The following is a 22,933-nucleotide window of genomic DNA, read 5'->3' on the forward strand; positions in this document are numbered from 1 at the left end:
TTAACTTCCATATAAACATCTTAAAAACTTCCCTCCCTTGTTGAAACTATATATTTGTGCTCAATATACAAAACATGCTTACAAGTCTAGTAATATTCCAGGGTGAAACTTACCCCATCTGTAGCTTTCACTAGGAGATCATAAGTGGCTGGATCCCCTTCCCTATCAATGTCTTGACACACACAGATGTGTCCTGTATGGAGATCTATCTGGAATGCTTTAGATTTTTCATAGTTATGGAATCCATCATAAAGAAAATATTCGATACGACCAAACTGGCCTGCATCTGCATCTGTTGCCTTGACCTGCAGGAAAGCAATAAAAATGAAATGAAACTAGATAAACTATTATTACATAATAATATTTAAATTATTATGGATATTTGATGCCAAAGTCTTTATTACTGTTTTTTAAAAGTGTATTTATTTAATACATTGGCTCTAATACATAAGGTATCCCAATGCCCTTTTCATAACAATGAGTTAGATGGTGGTAGTGCAGGTATTGCATAAGTAAATAAAGGATTATTTTTACAAGCAAAAAGGATATGTTCTTCATTTGTGTCAACTCAATTAAGTGGCTTACTACAACTGAAAAGCCTACTGAAGACATCAGCTACCATCTGTGAAGCCATATTAGCTTGCCATGTTTTAACCTCAGAGACTAAACCAAGCCTAACCAATATGACTTTAAAGGTGTTAGCCTGTGTCTTGAAGAAGTTCTTCAATAGTGTTAAGCTAATTCAATTGAACTAACATGATTAAAATACCCATAAAGACAAGGCCTTAACACCAACAACAGCTCACCTGTACAACTGTATTACTAAGAAGGGGAATGCTGGCCAGGACATTATCTACTTTGCCTTCTGAAATGTGCCAATGGATTCTTAGAGCTTACTTTAACATCTCATTTGAAGGATGGCCTAGCTAACAATACAGTGCTTGACAGGAGTACAAGGAGTAGGTTTTATCTATTTTAAAGGCAAGAGTCCTAATAACTCAACTAAACGTGTCTATCTGCACCTGCATGATAAAAAGACATCCACCAGTAAAGTCACTGGAAAAATTCTTGCCACAGGCTAAATTCCTTTATTGATGCTGTCTTACAGATGGTTAGGAATGCTGAGTAGAAGATAACTAGAATCATGTATTTCATTTTGCACTACAGTAAGTAGATCTTACCAGGACAGCAACACTTTGCCTTCATCACTTAAAACCATTCTGCTGTAAATCTGAAACCAAATTCTGTAGATTAATATCTCACAGAAATGCTTCCTTCAGAGCTATACCCTTCCAGAACCAAGAAGTAAATAGTTTTCCCTGAGATGAAGCTTGTGAGGTTTTGGAGATAGTTTTGGATAGTGGTGCAAATTCTGCCTGCATCACTCAACGTCTTAAAATTCATGGGTGAAATTTACTGGTATCCAGATGGCCATCCCAAACCTAAGTGATGCATAGGCTTTGTGCTAGCCTCTGGAGAGGAGTTAATTTAATCCTACGTGAATAAGGCAAGCAGGATTTGGCCCGGAAGCTATACACCTGACAAAAAAGGTTTTATCTCCTTTATCTTGGAATTCAGCTCTGTATTTATTCTCAGGAGAGGAGCTGAATGCCAGGCACATGCCAACATCTCAAACACGTTAAAATATTTGCAGCAGGGTCAGTAGCTTCCTGGAGCCTCAGGAGGGAAGTCTGTGTCTAGAGTAGGGTGCAATCCTGTAACGCCTTGGACAGAGCAGTGCAGACCGAAACCCGGGGAGAAGAGAAGGAGCTCTGGACAGGCTCCTGGGACTGAGAAGGGTGCTATGGTTGTGAGGAAGTGGCCTAAGGAAAGGCAGCAATAGTAGAGGCAGAAGGATGCAGCAGGAGGCTGCAATCCACGGGTCCCTGGGCTGGGACACGGAGTAGTGGGTGGACCTGGGGGAGTGGCAGGACAATTCACTGCAGTTGCCACTGGGGAAGTGGATAGACTAGGAGCTAAACTCCCCTGGAAGGAGGGGAACACGGACAGTGACTTGGCCGGAGGGCTGAGCCATGAAGAGGACGTTACAGTTCCTGATGCTGCGGGAGGGGTTGCAGGCAGATTTCAGAAAAGGAATGACAAGGTGCAGATGGAGGTATTGGCCCTGAGCTAATCCCTAGAATGACCACGAGGAGGCTCCAGTCTGGTGGTGGGTGACGCACACCGTGACAGTACTTTATGTAATTAGACCTTGGGGAAATGCTGTACTATTGTGATTTGTTTCCCATTTTAGTGCATTTGGTTGCATGTCACTAAATTATCTATCCCAGTCTCTCTAACTAGGATTATACTCTTAATGAAGAGTTAAAGCCTACAGTAAACTAGGAATATGTTATACCACAAAACTTTATAAAGGATTAATAAAGAGAAACTTAAAAATGTTTCACATCTGAGGAAATTTCAGGGAGAAAAAAGTATCAGAAGGTACTTGGCTAATATTTTTGCATTTCCTCTGCTGTTATTGATATCTGTGTCAGTAATAAGCATTCTCTGTCAGCTATATGTTGCTTTCTGTGCAATCCTGCAGTGGTGTCAGAACACTGAGGTTATGGTATAACACTTTATTCTCCACTGTTGAATTGTCTATTGCTTTGGAAATTACTGTAATGTCAAAAAATCTAATATTAGAACTCCACTACATGTCAAGCAAAGAAGTGAGATGGGCTGCATAGAACAGGTAGCACGTTTCCAGTATGGGAGTAACTATGATGAGGTTAAGTCTCTGAACATGCCCAATTTGAACAAGATGTTTCCATAAGTCTGAAAAGAAGCTGCCTGATTTGTGTGCTTGTGCAGTTATGTAACATATCTTCACTACAACCAACTCGATTTTAGAGTATTTTACTGAACATTACACGCTATGAGGTTTTTTAACACAATATATTTGGTAATTAGCAATGTGGCAAGAAAAATATGAAATTCATGTATTTTTCAAGTGCTTTTAAGTTTTCAGACATATCTGAATATGCCAAATATTAAAGTTCTTCTTTAACATAAAAAGGAAGACAACACTTTGTAATGAACATTAACCATACAATGCTGATAAGTTTAGCCCATACAATTTAGTCTGAAGCATAAATGTTTCTACATTAGCACTATGTCAAAAACTATGAAATTTTAGTGTTTAACCAAGCATTGACACAGCAATAAAGTGGCAAACTGTGGTTCTTGAGACAGTTCATTACATCTTCATTTTTATTGTCTTAATCTCTCTAGCTAGTTATAAATTTCTTAGCATCTAGTCGGGTTATTTTATGACATGTAAAATTAAATGAAAACTTTTCACACTGGAGCAAACTTTGGGGGAGGGGGAAAAGGATTTATAAAAAAAAAGAAATGTATGGTAATGGAACCATTTTGTGTGTGTGATTTTGCTATTAATAGAGGTGTTTTAAAGAAAGATTTCTTCTTCAGTTCTGTTTCGCTTTTTATTTAGTTCTTTAAAGAAGCTAAACATCAGATCCTTTTGCTGTGGAGTGGTATTTGTAGTACAGTAATACCTAGAGGTGCCCACTAAGGTTGCGATTCCATTATAAACTTATCCAAGGTTATGCAGAATATCTATAACTGAGCTTGGAATTGAATGTAGATCTCCCAAGTCTCAAGTCAGTGCCTTAACCACAAGCCTATCTTTTCCTTCCAAAGAATAATTTGGTATGAGAATGGTGAATTGGGCTTGAATTTAGGTGAAATGGGAGGAAAACTTGACTTTTGAAGATTACTGAGACCTCTCTCCCCTCTCTTCTAGTATGAGTGCCTGTGTGTTCATGCACATGCATGTACATGTGTGTTTACATGTATAGAAAGAGCAAAGAAAAGAGATCTGCTTTTTGGTCAATTGTTTATTTACACATGATTACTCATTATCACATGTGGCTCATAATTACCAGTCCTTCTCCTCTGCTATCTGTAGTTTCACATACTGTAATCTTTATCCTTTAAAATCATTAGTACCCAAAGGAGCTTAGACATATGGCTGTAAAGGAAAGAATTGGAGGAAGTGGAATGCAGATAAAAACTGTCAAAAACAGATTAGGCCAGTCACTTCCATCAAAATCCGAAAATGTTAAAAGATTTATGAATTAACATATATTCCTTTTTAAAGGTTCCACTTTTCTACTCTCTGGATTTTTTCAGATTGATCTCTTAACCCTTTGAAAGATCCCTGGGATATTCAATATTTGCTCTATTTTAGACAAGGGGCCTCTTACCATTTAGAATTGCACTAAATAGTCTGATGCACCATTATGATGCATCAGAATAATTAGCCACCATTTCTAAAAGTCAGCTGGTGACTGTAATGAATGACACCATACTGAATTATCTGATACTGATTTTAGAAAATTCATTCATAAAGATTTGCCAGTGATCATGTGGTTATAGAACAATTCACATTCGTTTCATTTCCTTGTAGTTTGCGTTCAACAGCTGTAATACAGGACACAGTGCAATTCTTGACTAAGGACCAAAGCTTCATTCCATTTAAGTTAAAGGCAAAACTCCCATTAACTTCAATAGAACAAGGATTTGGCATTAAAAATGATTTACAGTTGTGCATTAAACAAGTCTGGAATAGGGATGTAAATATCATTTTAAAAAGTACCCATTTAAACTATTAAAATTATATTGGTTAACCATTTAATCGTTAACACTATGGGGGTGGGGTCGGGGTCCAGGGCTACCGCTTGGCCACACACAGCAAGGGGTCAGTGTCCGGGGCTCCTGCCTGGCCCCACACAGCAGGGGGTTGGAGTCCGGGGCTGCTGCCAATCTGTTTTAAATGTTAGCTACAATATATTAACAGTAAGACTAATACTTATCAGTTAACCGTTTAATATTTTACATATCTAGTCTGGAACATTTGATATTTTACCTACCATTTAATTTGTTATTTCTATTAATTTTTAAATCAGAGTTGTATCCTATTATAGTATTTCTCCGTTATCACCACTACACTAATTGTTTTTAAACATGGACCAAACTAAACAAAAACCATTATTTTTGTGCCTGCAATCTACTGCTGGTGACTACATTGAGATGTAGCTCTATCTGGTTGTGTCTGTAGATAGTTAAAGTTCTAAATGCTATAATGTATGCCCACAATTGACTGTGGAAGATTAATTATGGGTGAAAAATTAGAGGCTATTGTTAGAAGGCTAGCCCATTACATTCAGCAACTTGTTTTCCTTCCTGCACATTATGCAGTCCTTAGATTTTTAATGGTACATGCAAAGGAATAATGAATGAGGTATTTAAATAAAAATGCTTCAAAACAAGCAATACAAATCTGAGGGCCTAATCATGTTTGACCTTAGTCACTTGAGTGCCTCTGATTTCAACGACAGCAGTTGCATGGGTAAGAAGATATGACTTTTACCCGTCAAGTTCCTCAGTATCCACTCAGTTTCCCCTTGCTCTTTCCCTTTTTGACTCATGTCCTATGTTACAGCCAAAACAGTTTTATACAAGTCCCATTTTTGTGTCCAACACCATACTATAATTGACATTAAAGAAGAATACAAATTAGCTGGAAAATACAGATGAGGTTGAATGGAACCATTCTATGGAAATTCTTGAAGTATCGGAAAGAGATTTTGTACTACTGCTAGAGGCAGGAAGCTAATGAGGACAGGCTAACATTCACATTTTGAGATACAGGTGAGGAGAGACAAGGCATTACACGTTTTGGAAATATGAACCTATTATAGTAGTGATCCAAAACACTACAGTTTACAAGAGTGTTGTGCTGCTGCCATTATTGTAGATTATAGTAATTTAAGAGTTGGGATGCAGGGAAACAGCACGAGAGTGAATGATAGCAGTCAAAACAAGAGGAAATGAAGGCAGTAGAAAGAATTTTCACAGTGGGTTGATCAAGAGTGTTGAATGTTCACAGTATTACAGAAGTGATGATGCTTAAAAGACTTATAGTCCTCAGATGTGGGAGGCAAATGAGTTTGTTGTTGTATCACCCATCTCTGCTCTGAGAGGTAGGCTGAATGTGATATTGAATTCCAGGAAAAGGAGAGGATAATTAGGTTGAAAGTGTTCTTCTTACTACTTAACTGGACACATTTTGGATATGCTGGATTAAAAGAATGCATGAGATTAAGAAGTATAAACTTGGGAATCAGGAACTAGATGACTACAAGTATTTCCTATAAAAAAAATTACAGTGCGATAAAAATTATGGAACTGAAAAGATGCCTGCTAAGCTTCTACATTCAGTCATGCTGCTTTTATAGTCTTCTCTCCCCTTCTGTGTTTGCAAGCTCTTCAGAAGAAAATAATTTTCTTACCTGTCTATAAAATGTTTTACACACTGTTGACACTACAAATAAAATAAATAAAAATATAAGCAGAAAAGGACCAATGAATTAAAGGAATGTAAACTCTGGAAAAATCAATCACCAATATGATCTCACAGTTTGAATACTGAAAGGAGGAAGTCAAAGAGAGCTATAAAGGACGTAGGTTGGAATCTTACAGGGTGGGCAGGCAGGGGAGAAAACACTATAATGAAAGCCTAGCTGTAACAGGGAAGTGGGCGTGGGGCACATACACATCCCAGTGTGCCTGTTATAGTCCTTGGGCCCATTAAAACAGGGAGCTAAAGTGTCAGGTCACATGCTTGCTCCTGGTCATATGTGCCCTACAGGTTACAGCTTATAAGGTTTCCTGCCTCTCAGCCAAAGTGGTATAACTAGGATGCAGGATCAGAGAAGGAACTGGGCTGGGGCTTACTGGACCTGTCAGATAGCTTCAGAGAGAAGGGGCCACCTGGGGAAGGCTTTGAAGCACTGGAAGGTCAATAAGGACTGTGAAGTCTGGAGACTAGACAATACCCCCAGGAGCTGTGAAACTGCTTTTTCTAAATATTATTCTAAGAAGAAAAAGACTGCATTTGAGAGAACAGCTGATATGAGAGAGTCCAGGTGGCAGGTCCTCAGTTGGTACTAATTATTATAACTTCATTCAACTCAACAGATCTATAAGAATTCACACCAGCTGTGGATCTGCCTTGGTATTTTTAAAATGTGAACAGCATCAGTTTTGGAGAAGTTATCCTCTAGCAATGAATAGTTTAGTTTGCTCTGCTATAAAGTGCCAGGGTATGAATTTAGGACTAGCCAAAGTTACAGGGAATTAAATCAACCCTTAGGTCTACAATGTTTTCCACCAAAACAAATGTAATTTGAGAGAAATGTCCCTTTTAGAGTGGTTATTTTTGAAAATGCCACTAGTCCAAACTCTTAATTTTTTTTAAATTTCACCATACTGTTGTTGTCAGTAGGGGGAGGGATAGCTCAGTGCTTTGAGCATTGGCCTGCTAAACCCAGGGTTGTGAGTTCAGTCCTTGAGGGGGCCACTTAGGGATCTAGGGCAAAATCAGTACTTGGTCCTGCTAGTGAAGGCAGGGGGCTGGACTCGATGACCTTTCAGTTCTAGGAGATAGGTATATATCCATATATGTTATATTATCAGGCCAAAATAAAGCTCTTGTCTATGGAGTTAAATCTTTTCACTTCATTGTTCATAGATAGATAGATTGATACACAGTCACTTGTAAAAGATTGTAAGCATGAGTTAAAAAATATGGTCAGTCCTCTGAACCTGTACAGGCAGAAACAGACAGCTCTTATCTTTTATTTTCAGAGCCATAATATATATTATGAAATGCAAAGTAAATACTTGAATTTGCGGAAAGGGGGTTTTACATGAATATTTATTCATGAGCTAATAGTGTGTATGCAGAAACCCATCAGAGGAGACATTCTCCGTAAACAGGTGTGAACCTATTAAGATAGAGTGAAATTCACTCTTTTACAGAGGACCAGCATTAGGGCTATACAATACTTAAGTCCTACTTACGCTCTGGAAATAGGGCTTAAGTGGGATTTAAGTGGTGCATAGCCCTTACACAAGCCTTTTAGCAGTGAGGATTTTCACTCCATGGTGACTACAAGTGATTTTATGACTTTTAGAGCACAGAATTAAAAATAGTCCAGCAGGCTGTTTATCCAAATGACTTACTGAATAGTCTCTGCTTATCACAAGCAAACAGGAATCAAGAGAAAGAGTTGAGTCAATTTTTTCATGGTATAAGAATTTCCCCCAAACAATATTTTGGGTCAAATTCAGCCACAGTATAACAGTACTGATTTCAGAATTGACTTTCATGGCCCTCAAAGCTTGATGCCATTGGCCTGCACGTCCCAATCTTAGGACCTAAACATCTCAAAGATAATCACAGCTTTCTGGGGTTTTTTTTAAATGCATGTTTCTAGTCGTTTTTCAGTGTGATATCTTGAAAAGGCTAACCAATTGTTAGTGGTGAAAGTTTATCATTCTAATTTTTCCTAAAGATAAGTGCTAATTGTTGTTGTTTGTATTTCCCTAGCACCTTGGATCCCCAGTCACGTGCCATGACCTCATTGTGTTAAGTGTTGTATAGACACAGAACAAAAAGATGGCCACTGCCCCAAACAGCTTGTAATTTATGTATAAAACAAGAGACAATAGATGGATACAGGGGAGTATCATAGAATCATAGAATATCAGGGTTGGAAGGGACCTCGAGAGGTCATCTAGTCCAACCCCCTACTCAAAGCAGGACCAATCCCCAACTAAATCTTATTGGCAGGTAAGCACTAAAACATGTTTATTTGCAAATAAATATAGCCTTTGCACTAAATTTGGAGCTTCTTTTTTTGCTAACCAGGAGGATACACTATATCTATACACATTTATTTAAGCAATTATATAGCTTAACTTACATTTACTGTATACTCCCAACTGTCCAAATAGCAAGGGGGACATTGGTTTTATTCAGCTGATCAGGAGTTCAGATAATCGAGAGGGGAGGAGCCATTCAGCAGTGGGGCAGGCTCCCTGTGGCTGGGAGCTCATTGTCATCCTGCTCCTCACAGTCCTAGCTGGGGGTCTCTGCTCTGCCACCCCACTCCTCACTCCCTTGACAGCAGGGCTGGAGAGGGCTCCCTCTGCTGCTGAAGGGCTGGTGATACCCAGTCCCTGCAGGCACAAGATGCAGGGAAGGCTGTGGTCCTGGCAGGGCAGAGCAAAGTCCTGGCCAGGGGTTGTGCTCTGCCCTGCCAGCAGGGGCGGGTCTATGTTTTTTGCCGCCCCAAGCACGGCAGTCAGGCGGCCTTCGGTGGCATGCCTGCGGGCGATGTACTAGTCACGCAGACTCGGCAGCATTTCTGCAGGTGATCTGCTGGTCCCGCGCCTTCGGCGTACCCGTCGCCAAATTGCTGCCGAAGCTGCGGGACCAGCAGACCTCCCGCAGGCATGCCACCGAAGGCTGCCGGACTTCCCTGACTGCTGCCCTCATGGCGACCGGCACGCCGCCCCCCGTGGCTTGCCGCCCCAGGCACGTGCTTGCTGCGCTGGTGCCTGGAGCCGCCCCTGCCTGCCAGGACTGCAGCCTCCCCCCCTGCACCGCATGCCTGCAGGGACTGGGTGTCACCGGTCCTGCAGCAGCAGAGGGAGCCCTCTCCAGCCCTGCTGTCAAGGGAGTGAGGAGTGGGGTGGCAGACCAGAGACCCCCAGCTAGAACTGTCATAGCCCCACTCACTCACTCCCATGACAGCGGGAATGCATTGGGCTCCCTGTACTGCCACAAGAGCCATTCAGCAGCAGGGTATCCTCCCCCACAGCTGGGGGTACATCCTCCTCCTCCTGGCCATGGGTGGGGGAGGGGTGTCTCTGCTCTATTATCCAAACCTCTGTGCTATTGGAATCCCTTCCTTGTCCCTCAGCGTGAGAACCACACTGCAGAGACCATGCATCTCATGCTGGAGGACTAGGAAAGGATTGAGATAATGCAGAGGTTCTGATAAACAGGAATTTATTTTATTCAGATTCTTGATTTTTCCTTTTCTACATTAGAAAATGGTGAATGATACATTTCTTATCTACTAAATTTTTTTTCTACTTGATGGATTCATTCTATTTGGATGGAAATTCAAATTCAATTAAAAATGTACAAAACAGCAATTTTTAATTCATTAAAACTACCTTAAATATGCTGCATGCAAAAGAAAAAAAATTATCAAAACACGTTATATTTGAAACCAATGTATGTATTAAACAAGGAAAGTATTATCTATAGTTAGCAAATTTAACTGATTGTTTCTGGTCACTGTACTTCAAGATTTTAGAACTAGTAAGTCTCATCCTCTCACATCTAGTTTTTATTCAGAGAGTCGAAGAGGAAAACAAGCTTTCCTGCTTTTTAAACTCCCAACTGGTTTCTTAACTTTGAATGAACAAGTCATTGAATTGAACTAGTTGATTAAACTGAATTGAATAAAATATTCTCTCTGCCTCTGCAGAAAAGGCTACTACTGTCAAAAGATGGTTTAGAGCTTCAGCAGACCAATTCAGTGATCTGACTTCCTTAAAAACTTGGCAACAAACTTGTACTATTTAATATTATTTTTGCATTTAATTTAAATTATTTTAATTAGGGCTGTCAATTAATCGCACTTAACTCACGCAATTAACTCAAAAAAATTAATCGTGACTAAAAAATCAATCGCGATTAATTGTGGTTTTAATCACATTGTTAAACAACAGAATACCAATTGAAATTTATTACATATTTTTGGATGTGTTTTACTAAACATCCAAAGTTTTGCATTGTTTTGTTTTTGAGTGCAGTTATGAAACAAACAAACAAAATCTACATTTATAAATTGCATTTTCATGATAAAGAGATTGCACTACAGTACTTGTATGAGGTGAACTGAAAAAACACTGTTTCTTTTGTTTATCATTTTTACAATGAAAATATTTGTAATAAAAAATAAATATAAAGTGAGCACAGTACTTTGTATTCTGTGTTATAATTGAAAACAATATATTTGAAAATGTAGAAAACATCCAAAAGTATTTAAATAAATAGCATTCTATTATTAACTGTGCGATTAATCCCATGATTAATCGAGATTCATTTTTTTAATCATATGATTAATTGTGATACATTTTTTATTGCTTGACAGTCCTAATTTTAATAGATTATAATACATTTAGGCCTTAACATAAATTGTCAATTTCAAATTTAATTTTAAATAGGTTTATTTTTTAAAAAGCTTGTATTTAAATAAGAAATACAGTTTTTAAAATAAAAAAAATCCTTTTTTAGCCACCCTGGCCCGCAACCACCTAAGTTTCTTCTCTTTCACACTTAAGAGCACTAGGGACCTCTCTCTGTTGGGTCTGCTTAGCGTATACTCTTAGCCCATTTTCCTTCCTAAATTGTCTAGTTTATCTTTCTACACAAGAAAAGATTTTTAAAAAGTTGACTTTTCCTTAAGGCTCCCTGAGACAGCATGGTCACTGATAATTGACACCAAGCCCAAGAGTGGGTTCAAGAAACACACTACTTTTCCAGCTTTCTAACCAGAAATGTTCACTGCTTTGTTGTCTAGTAGAGGCTCACACTCCCTTGCAATGCTCTGTCTGTTGGCAGTTCATGCCCAAAACACACAGACTGACAGCTAAGGCTTTAGGGATACTTGATCAATGAGGCCCTTAAGGCACATGCCGTGGCTTCAGATGTTCAGGCTAAGGACTCAGGTTCTCAACAACCCACCTTGGCACCAAAGCTGTATTTATGGAATGGGTGAAAACTTGTACCCCATCCTCAGCTTTGGCATCACATAAGAAAGCCGCTCTGGCGCCAGTCATACCAAGCTAGAGGTTCAGGAAGCACCAGCTATACCCATTCTCTAATACGAGTTACCATTAACTCTGCATGCTCTGGCACCAAAGAACAAATAATTTCTGAGCCTTAATCCTGACAAAACACAATCTTTCTGGCTTTAGCCAGGTCACTTAATGCTTCTGTCTTTTGTTTCTCCATAATCATATTTATATACCTGGCAGAGGTGTTATGACAATAAGGCAATAGTTGTCAAGTGCTATGTAAGTGCTAAAATTCACCAGAATGTTCATGAAACCCTCTGGCAACCATTAGCTCCCTGATTCCCTACTAACTTACAGAATTTTAATTTGGAAACACTTAAAAAACAATACATCATGCCTTTAGGTTTTCCAATGGTGCTCATCACTATAGTATCTAAATCTTTCACAAATATTCATGAATTTAGCCTTAACAGACTTTCACGTAAGGACAAATGGACCTAAGCAAAAGCAGCTGATCTCCACTTCTTCTATAGCAGGAAGCTGGTGATCTAAAAATGTCCAGGTTTCAGGCTGTCAGTGAGAGATGCCATAACATACAAAAGCCTGTTTCCCTTACAAATATCTTCATTTCCCTACAAAGTAATCACAGGCAAGATACGTCAATATTTTAAATAGCAAGTTTGCTTACTACCATTCAACAGCCTCTCATATCAGACTAAAGGCCAAAAATCCCAGGATTATCTGGTTCTTACAGTACATCATACAAAAATGTATCTCTTTTAATTTCCTGTTTTCTGTGGAGGCATAGAATGTTATAAAAAAATTAATGGAAGGATTATTTTAAAAATGTAGGTTCTCGTATAGGAGATGATACTGAAATTTATGGAAAACCCATTCAGAGTCATATCTGATTTTAAAATGTTGAAGTTGATGGAAGCTTTCCATGCACCTCGTGGGCCACACCATAAGGAAAGAGAATATAATTAAGTACATAAGACACTTGATGAACCATTTCTTTAAACATTTCAAATGATGTTGAAAACAAAAGGCCTTATTACAATCATACTTGATTAATCACCTAAACGAAGAGGCTTAACACTGATAACTTGAATTACAGTGTAATGTTCCCCATTGCTGTCACTGGACACAGAGTGCACCGACAGTGACAACATCCATTTTATTAATTTCTTTTTACCCCCACATATGGAAAAGAGGAACACCATGAATTTTGACCAACAGCCATTAATTATCTCAATTTAGGGTCCAATCTTGTAAACATTTTCTAGTTGGCACAACACTTATTTGGTGACTATTCCCACGAAAGATGACAGAATATGAAGTTTAAAGTCAGTGAAACTACCTATGGCAGTAAATACTACACTCAGTACTCATACCTCTCAACCTATCATTGCATCCCACAATTGGGAAATGTGTCACAAAGACAAAAAAATTATGCATGCAGTAGTCTTAAAATGCTAAGGGATTCCTTTTCTTAATGTAAATATAACCTTAGTTTCATGATTTTTTATTTCCGGTGTAAATAATTGTGAACAACAAAACCGCGGAGAAAACGAATTTCAGTAGAATAACAGTGGTACTGAAACGAGTGATGTCCTTGAAAAGTGGGACATTTTGGAGTTATGCCTGTAGTAAATGTTTGCAGGATTAAGTCTCGATTTAGTAATCAGAACACAAAGATTGCATATTTTTAATGTACAATTATGGCTATGTCTACACTGTATTGCAATGCAGACTACCGGTGTGTGAATTGCAGAGCACTCCAAAAGTTGTGCTTCTAGTTATCCCCATGGACGCTGGTGGTGCAAACTAAAAACTGCCTATTTCATGTTAACGTATTCCTGTTTGAAAGAAGGCTATGTTAACAAGAATTGGGTAGCTTTTTTTTTAGCTTGTGACAGCAGTGTCCAGGCGGGACAGTTAGAGCACAACTCTTTGGTGCAATTCGCACCCCTGTAGGCTGCACTGCGGCACTGTGTAGGCAAGCCCTGGTGTTTACTGCATCTATCAAGTAATTAAGGCCAATACTTAGGTGTAATTTTGGGTTTATAAAATATATTATTATACTCTATAGAAATGTTTTCATATGTATAATTTAAATAAATATGCGGTTGCTGTTGTTGTTGATAATAAAATTTAAAAATCTTTCTCCTGCATGATCAAAATGCTTCCAACAAGTGTTAGCACAACAATGAAAGTAAATTCGACCAGAAAACAGTGTTTGTGTTTCACTATATACTCACTGAGTGCATAAAGTAAACAGGTAAGAAAAGTACACTTTAATATACTTATGGGTTTAATACACTAATGTATCAGTCATGCAAATAAGAAAACATTTTATAAAATATTTATTTTGACAAGTCTTAATTTATTCCTACTCAAATGACTAACTCCTTTATTATGGTTTCAGAGTAGCAGCCATGTTAGTCTGTATCCGCAAAAAGAACAGGAGTACTTGTGGCACCTTAGAGACTAACAAATTTATTAAAGCATAAGCTTTCGGATGCAGCCAAAGAAGTGGGCTGTAGCCCACGAAAGCTTATGCTCTAATAAATTTGTTAGTCTCTAAGGTGCCACAAGTACTCCTGTTCCTTTATTATGGGTTATTAGTTTAAATACATTTACTGTTTGCAAGTTGTTTTGGAAAGAATTAATTTTATAAGCAACATATTTCTCACAATATTGCTTGTTTTTCTAAGACTACAATGTGTTAAACTGTATCCACCTATTGTCTCAGTTATATTTAGATTATAAGCTCTTTGGAGCAGGGACCTTCTTTTTGTTAGGTATTTGTACAGCATCTTGCACAGTGAAATTCTAACTAAGATTGGGGACCACAGGCACTAATGCAATACAAATAATGAATAAATGCTAACACCACCACCAGGTTTTTACCAGAGTGGGAAAAGCCTATAGCTCTGATTCTGAACTGTGCATCACAGTGCAGGGGGCTGGGAGTGGGGAAAGATTTCTTAAAACGACTTAGTACCTCTGAAATTCTGGGCATGGCCTCTGGCATAACTCAGAGAAATCCCATAGTCTGCTCTAACAAACTTCAGAGTGACAAACCACTGTCACTGGTATTTATTTATTCAGGACCAAATCCTGTTCACTTTTCTCACACATCTATTGCAGCCAGGACTAGTCATAATAGTAAGACAAGCATGATTTATCCCAACAAACTGAAAAAACATTTTAATTGAATAGTAAAACTTGTCTCTCAAACACACAATATCTGGTGTTCTTACTGCATTGCATAAGGCAGACTGTTGTGAAGAAATATAAAGGGATTTAGGGCCAGATTTTTAAGGCTGTTTAGGCACCTAAAAGTGCTTAGGCACATATCTGCATATTTGATATAGGTGCCAAAAACTTTACAAATCTAGCCCCTAGTGCCTTTTTCTTGTGTGAAGTATGTTTAACAAGCTTATTTTTGCGATCACATTATCAAAAATATTTCTAATTTGTCACTGAGTGATTTGGCTCAATTCTTATAAACATGGCCTATGCGTCTTTCAATCATTTCAATAAGGTTAATAATCACAAGTGAGAAAAAGAATCAAGTTACCGTCCTAACAAAAGCATGTGTGTTGTGCAGTCTGTAAAGTTTACAGTCATCATTATATTTAGAAATAAGGAACATTGTAAAATAAAAGCTGTCCTGGTTAAGCCCTTTGACTATGTTTTAAATTTTCCGTTCAAGCAGGCAATCTCACAGCTCGTTTAATGTCACAAATGGCTTTAAAAAAAAAAAAAAAAAAAAAAAAAACTCTCACACTTTGTAAAAAACAGACAAAACAATTGGCAGTTGGTTTATATATCCCCTAATGATCGATGCATAAATCAGGCTCAATTCAAATAAAAAAATAGAGAGATTTCATCCACCCTTTTATTCTAAGCCCCTTTTTCATATTATATATATATATATATATTCAGTGATGAGCTGCCAAAATATTAACAACAGGGGTTCCCTCCTCCTCACCCCACGAGGGGGTCGTGGCTCCCCCCCCGGGATTCCTGCCCCATCCAACCCCCCACGTTCCTTGATGCCCCCCAGGACTCCTGCCCCATCCACTCCCCTTCCCTGTCCCCTGACTGCCCCTTGCCGTCCCATCCAACCCCTCCTCTCATTCCTGATGCCCCCCCAGGACCCCTGCCCTATTCAACTACCCCTTCTCACTGTTCCCGACTGCCCCCCCAGAACCCCTGCCCCTGACTGCCCCCCACCGCCCCATCCAACACCTGCTCCTTCCTGACTGCCCCCCCGGGACCCTTGCCCCATTCAGTTCCGTGCCCTCTGACCGCCCCAACCCCTATCCACCCTCCCACAACCCCCTGAACTCCCCTGCCCTCTTCCAACACCCCCTCCCTGCTCCCTTACCGCGCTGCCTAGAGCCGCTCGGCCGGGTCCGGGTCCAGGTCCGCTCGGCTGGGTCTGGGCCGGAGCTGGGACTGGCACCGTGGGGCCCGAGCCTAGCCAGGCCGGGCTGGAGCTGCTCGGCCGGGGCCGGAACCAGTGCTGCAGGGCCCGAGCCGCTTGGCCGGGACCGGTGCCGCAGGGCCCGAGCTGGGCCCCTTGGGACCAGCACCACTGGGGCTGGAGCCGGGAGCGCTTGGCCAGGGCCGGGACCGGGCTGGGGCACTTGGTGGGGCCAGGCCGGGGCCGGAGGGTCAGGCCGGAGGGAGCTGTTCGTCCGGACCCGGACTGGGCCAGGCCACGCCACGCCTCCCTGAAGCCCTCCTCGCGCATCCCCACCCCAGTTTACCTGCCTGCTGCTTGTTTCAGGCTTCCCGCAAAAATCTGATTCACGGGAAGCAGGGGAGGAGGAGGAGAAGGGGGGGGCGGAGCTTTCAGGGGAGGAGGGAGAAGTGAGCTGGGGCCGGGGGCGGGGTGGACAGCTGCCGAAGCTTTTGTTAAATTTAAAAGCCCTTTTAGAACCACTTGTCCCAGAACAACCGGTTCTAAAAGGGCTTCTAAATTTAACAACTAGTTCCTGCGAACCGGTGGGAACCGGCTCCAGCTCACCACTGTATATATTCCTTTTGCTTCCCACTTTTCTACCATCCCACAGCACGCACAAATTTTAGGTATATTTGCTCTAACTCAGCTATGGCAGCTGCAGCTGCGCCTCTGTACTGCTTCAGCGTAGACCATCACTGTAGTCAATCCACCTCCCCAAGAAGTGATAGCTAGGTCGACAGAAGAATTCTTCCATTGACCTAATACTGTCTACACCAAGGTTAGGTTGGCTTAAATACATCTCCTAGGGATGTGGATTTTTCACCCCTGAGCAATGTAGTTGGGTCGACCTAACTTTTTAGTATATTCAAAAATCCCTTCATGGTTGGTCCCTGGAGAATCCAGTTTGAAATGGGAGTGTGGGAGGGGGAAGGACTTCAAAAGGGCTGGAAACAGAGGAATTACGTGTTTGTAATCCTCCTCCTAGAGGTGTTGCATGTAATTCCACAATAATACATACACATCTGTATTTTTAATAAAACGGATACCAAAGTTATTTAAACCTTACTGAATTAGGGTTACTTAATTCAGTAAAGTTCATCTTAATTCCATAAGGTTTATCCAGGATATGGCAGGACATTAGAGAGACAAGGTGGGTGAGGTAATATCTTTTATTTGATCAACTTCTATTGGTGAGAGAAACAAGCTTTCGAGCTTACACAGAGCTCTTCCTCAAGTCTAGGAAACTAACTCAAAGTTACAAGGTTTGAACAGATTGGTTAGCATAAGTAGATAACACATATTTCAAGGGACCATTCATGGTGTCAGTCTGTCATACCAGTCTCAATGAGCAGAGTAGCAGAATACTTCGAAGGGTAGGAGCAGCTCTCAAATCCTTCTCCCCACAAAGAAAGGAAAAAGCACAGGTACTCTGAAGGCTCCAATAAGAAGCTGCACAATGACTCACTGGAATGAAGGCATGAGTTTAACACAAAGGCATAAATGTTTCCTGAGAACTAGATTTACATTGACTCAAAAATGAATGTGAGTTTGCTTGAAATTAGGTTTATGGTCATTCAACAATAGGCTCAGATTAGTTCTAAAGGTTCATAAACTAGGGCCTCTTCAGCCAAACATGGTGAGAGTTTCAGGCGAGTTTCACATGGCTCAAGGTTTTGTTGTGAATATCTCTTCCTTCATTCCAAGATGCCAACTGTGCAGACAGACCTGAGGGAAGTTTAGTTTAGAGGGTCCTCTAGGTTCCAACATGAATGGAAAATACTCCATATGGGTGAGAAAATTACAGCGACAGAACGCTATTGTCACAACCTCTTTGATGTAAATCACTGTGCCCTGACTTTTAACAGGATTTATGCTGACATAATTTAGCCCAAGTTGCTGTTCAGTATGCAGATTCCCCCACCTGCATGTGCAAGGGACAATTCAGGCTGGGTACGCAAAAGCGTATGCAAAAGCTGAGGCCACACTGAAAATTCAGACCCCGTGTCTCTAATATTAAAACATTGTATCACACATGCTACTGTTTTTTAGATGAGCCAGTTTCTATTTTCTCATAACATTTCTCTTGAAATGATGGATGAGACCATTTGTGGCATGTTAATCATTATGGCTATTAACAGACTAGATATTCTTATTTAACAGCCAAACGAATGCCAGTAGTTCTGTTACTTTTGTGTGTTAAAATCACAGCCCTTTAATTTTCATTGTACTATAATGTTATGCTATTTTCTGGAGAAATTAAAGAATATGTATAGGGTCAGAATGGGAAAGTGCTGAATAATGAAATATTGCTCTGAATTATTTTCACCTCTCATACACATTTTTGGTACCTCTCCACACTGCTCATTACTCTCAGCTGTTTTCTTTGGTGCTTTTCACTATATGACCAAAAAATAACCTGAATTTTTCCCTTAACGTGACATTCCATACCTAACCTAGGTCCCATCCATCCCAGTGACTCCTGCTACAGACTGGCAACTCTTCCTCAGCTGGCTGCTTGTTTAGCAGATGCATAGCAACAGTCTTGCATTAAAATTATAAAACAATTTCTTATAGGGACATGGCTCCTGTTAAATTTCACAGATGGGAACCACAGAGGCTAAAATTTCACAACAAAACAATTACAATTCAGCCACATGACACAAAGGGGAGCAGACAGCACATCAAAAGGGATAGCTGGGCTGTAATGCACACACTTTCCACTTTGCATCATTGACTTTCAGTTCTGTTGTAAATACATTTTGATATTTTCTTGGCAAGGTCTTGTTCCAACGTACAGTACCAGGTCCTGTTTTTCCAGTTTGCCTTAATTTGATACATGCATAGGGTGTAAATTTTTTCAAACTGACCCATTTCTTTCATAGGAACTGACAACTTATGTTGTAAACCTGATAAGTTGACAGCATAATTTCAAATTTAATTTTAAATAGGTTTATTTAAATGAGCCAGTGATGAGCTGAGGTGTAGGTCACCCCTTACTACCCCCCTCTGCAGTCAAGATGCTAAAATGGATGCAGACAAATAGGGAAGCTTCTTGGTTGACATAGCACAGGACCTCAGGATGGAATCTCAGCTTATTGGAGCATTCATGGAGCAGGACTGACTGGAGAACTGAGGTCTACTTGCATCCTTTTTTTCAGTGTCTGCAGAGGCTTATAAGGAGTGTTCCAGGAGTAACAATTTAAGATACTGTGACAGACCCAGACCAGTGGGGTACAGGAGTCTGGTAGTAGGCAAATATACTGGTCACTGGATGAGTAGTTTTCTGTTCCCTGAGTGACCAGAGCAGGGGCTGCACTAGAGTAATCAGGAACCTGCTAGAACCAGTTAAGGCAGGCAGGCTAATTAGGACACCTGGAGCCAATTAAAAAGAAGCTGCTAGAATCAATTAAGGCAGGCTAATCAGGGCACCTAGGTTTTAAAAGGAGCTCACTTCAGTTTGTGGTGCGAGTGTGAGGAGCTGAGAGCAGGAGGCGCAAGGAGCTGAGAGTGAGAGGGTGTGCTGCTGGAGGACTAAGGAGCACAAGTGTTCTCAGACACCAGAAGGAAGTTCCTGTGGTGAGAATAAGGAAGGTGTTTGGAAGAGGCCATGGGGAAGTAGCCTAGGGAGTTGTAACTGTCATGTAGCTGTTACAGGAGGCACTATAGACAGCTGCAGTCCACAGGGCCCTGGGCTGGAACCCGGAGTAGAGGGCGGGCCTGGGTTCCCCCCAAACCTCCCAATTGACCTGGACTGTGGGTTCTTCCAGAGGGGAAGGTCTCTGGGGTGTTCCCCAACCCACATGGTGAATCTCTGAGGCAAGAAAATCCGCCAATAAGCGCAGGACCCACCAAGATAGAGGAGGAACTTTGTCACAATGCTCTTTAGTTTTTTGAGTTTGCTTACAGAAGGAGCAACATATGGAACATAGCTCAGGAACATGTTTTTTTCCTAAATAAGAGAGGCACCTGAAGTGCCCATCAGTTAAGCAGCATTGAAGCGTCACACGAGGTGTGGATTTTGCTCCTGTTGGGAATTTTTTAACAACTAGCAAGAAGACTAACAACTAACTAATTAACTATACTAATAACTAACACACACTTCAGGGGCTCCATTTTCTACCATGAGCAGTAAGAAGGAACTGAGGAACACTGACCTTGAGAGGGTGGTACGGGGACACAAGGACATCTAGGGCACAGGTGTGGTCCCAATACACACTGCTAGCCAAAATAATCTGATCTCACATAAATGGTGCACGTGTGCACCCAGAATGGAATTCATGCAGACAATCACTCAAAGAACAATGAATTTTCTATCCAAAATTCATAGCAACTTTTGATGGAAAATTATATATTTTTTTCTGGGATTACATGACACTATACAATACGTTGTTCATGGCAGCAATCAAGGTCACATCTACATTAAGGAACTTTACCAAGCACGGGCAGGGCTTCACCAGCTTTCAGAGTTTTTACCACGACATCAATTAAACATGCTTTGTAGACATAGCCTACGACCCAAAAGCTACTAATAATAACTGAAATACGACTCATTACAGATAATAACCTCATTCCTTCAAGGACATTTCCTTTCTTCTTCTGACAAAGACCTCATTCTGTGTATTTGACTACACAATGTTCTTTCAAGCAGTGCATCCTTGTTATATATTACCAGCAAGTCTGCATAAAGGCTTTGTAATGCATTTGTTAGAAGTTATTATACAATATTAGAGCAACAAGAAGCTAAAACATTATCTTTTTCAGGAGTATCTCTAATCCTTGCTCAGATATTTACTCCTCAAAATGGTGGATGGTGACACATAATTGGTTTCCTGTACAACTTGACTGACAGTAAGTGCTGGTTAATTTTAAACCTATATATACAGCAAGTTTTACAATCGGAATTTTTCTTCTTTTCTTGGTTTATGACTTTATCTGACCTTATAGAAATGGTGTGAAAAAACTGTGGAAACTATTAATAAAAGACAGTTACTCACTTTCTTGTAACTGTTGTTCATGTCCATTCCAATTAGGTGTGTGTGCGTCGCGTGCACGGTCGTCAGAAACTTTTTCCCTTAGCAGCTCCCATTGGGTTGGCCAGGGAGCCCCCTGAAGTGGCGCCCTCATGGCGCTCAATATATGACCCTGCCGACCCAGCCCCCTTCAGTTCCTTCTTGATGGCTACTCAGACAGAGGGGAAGGAGGGTGAGTATTGGAATGGACGTGAACAACACATCTCGAAGAACAACAATTACAAGAAGTATCAGAGGGGTAGCCGTGTTAGTCTGAATTTGTAAAAAGCAACAGAGGGTCCTGTGGCACCTTTGAGACTAACAGAAGTACTGGGAGCATAAGCTTTCGTGGGTCAGAACCTCACTTCTTGCGATGCAAGAAGTGAGGTTCTGACCCACGAAAGCTTATGCTCCCAGTACTTCTGTTAATTACAAGAAGGTGAGTAACTGTCTTTTCTTCTTTGAGTGATTGTTCATGTCAATTCCAATTTGGTGACTCTCAAGGTCTCCCACGGGGGTGGGGTCGGAGATAAGGAATCACTGACTGGACCACTGCTCTACCGAGAGCTGCATCATCTCTAGTATGCTGTGTGAGGGCATAGTGGGTGGAAAAGGTATGCACCGAGGACCAGGTAGCTGCTCTGCAGATCTCTTGGATGGGCATCTGGGCCAGGAAAGTGGTGGAAGAGGCCTGAGCCCTTGTCGAGTGAACCATTATAGCTGGGGCTGGAACTTTGGCGAGGTCATAACAGGCACAGAGACAGTCCATAATCCAGGAAGAGATGCGCTGAGAGGAGACCGGAAGTCCCTTCATCCGGTCTGCCATCGCTACAAAAGACTTTCTGAAAGGCTTTGTGCGCTCAATGTAGAATGCTAACGCCCTCCGCATATTTAATGAGTGGAACTTCTGCTCTTGTGTGTTGGCATGCAGCTTGGGATAGAAAACGGGTAGAAAAATGTCCTGCCTGAGGTGGAACTAGGATACCACCTTAGGGAGAAAAGCTGGGTGCGGCCTGAGTTGTACCTTGTCCTTGTAGAAGACGGGGGGGGGGAGGTCAGAGGTTAATGCTCCCTGGCCTCCTGGCCGATGTGATTGCAACCAGAAAGGCTACCTTCCGTGAGCATACAGAAGGGAACATGTAGCGAGCGGTTCAAATGGGGCTCCCATAAGCCTAGCTAGGACCAGACTGAGGTCCCAAGGCTGTGTGCTTGGAAGGAGCAAAAAGTTGGACACTTTCTGTTGCTCCTCGTGGCGAATAGGGGAAACTCCCACCTTTGGAAGATAGAATGGATGATGTCCGTCTAGACAGACCACTCGTGATTGCAGAACAACCTGCTGAGGCGGTCTGTAAGCTTGTTGCGTGCTCCCAGAAAATAGGATGCCTCCAGGTGAATTAAGTGGGCTACACAAAACTTCCAAAGGTGGAGAGCCTCCTGACAAAGAGGGGAGGAGTGGGCTCCGCCCTGCTTGTTTATGTAGAACATGGCGGTGGTGTTGTCGGTCATCACCGCCACGCAGTGACCTTGCAATACTGTATGAAAGGTCTGGCAGGCTAGTCTTACCGCTCTGAGTTCCTTTATGTTGATGTGGAGCAGGATCTCAGACTACAACTACATGCCTTGAGTCTATAAGTGTCCTAGGTGTGCCTCCCAACTGAAGTCTGAGGCATCCGTTACTAAGGTCCTGGCTTTTGCCTGAACCGAGTCCAGTACCACTCCAATTAATTCTATTTGTTGGATGGTTGATAAAGTT

General features: G+C 41.1%; 1 protein-coding gene across 1 annotated transcript in view; it reads right to left on the bottom strand.

Moving 5' to 3' along the window:
- The window catches only part of DCHS2 (dachsous cadherin-related 2), a 209,046-nt gene that overhangs the window by 98,154 nt on the left and 87,959 nt on the right, over nucleotides 1–22,933 (bottom strand). Inside the window, exon 2 of the mRNA XM_034771520.1 lies at nucleotides 114–305. Coding sequence (XP_034627411.1) covers nucleotides 114–305 — 192 coding nt within the window. The remainder of the gene's footprint in view (nucleotides 1–113; nucleotides 306–22,933) is intronic.

Source organism: Trachemys scripta, chromosome 5, assembly GCF_013100865.1.
Source record: "Trachemys scripta elegans isolate TJP31775 chromosome 5, CAS_Tse_1.0, whole genome shotgun sequence".
Lineage (NCBI taxonomy): Eukaryota > Metazoa > Chordata > Testudines > Emydidae > Trachemys > Trachemys scripta.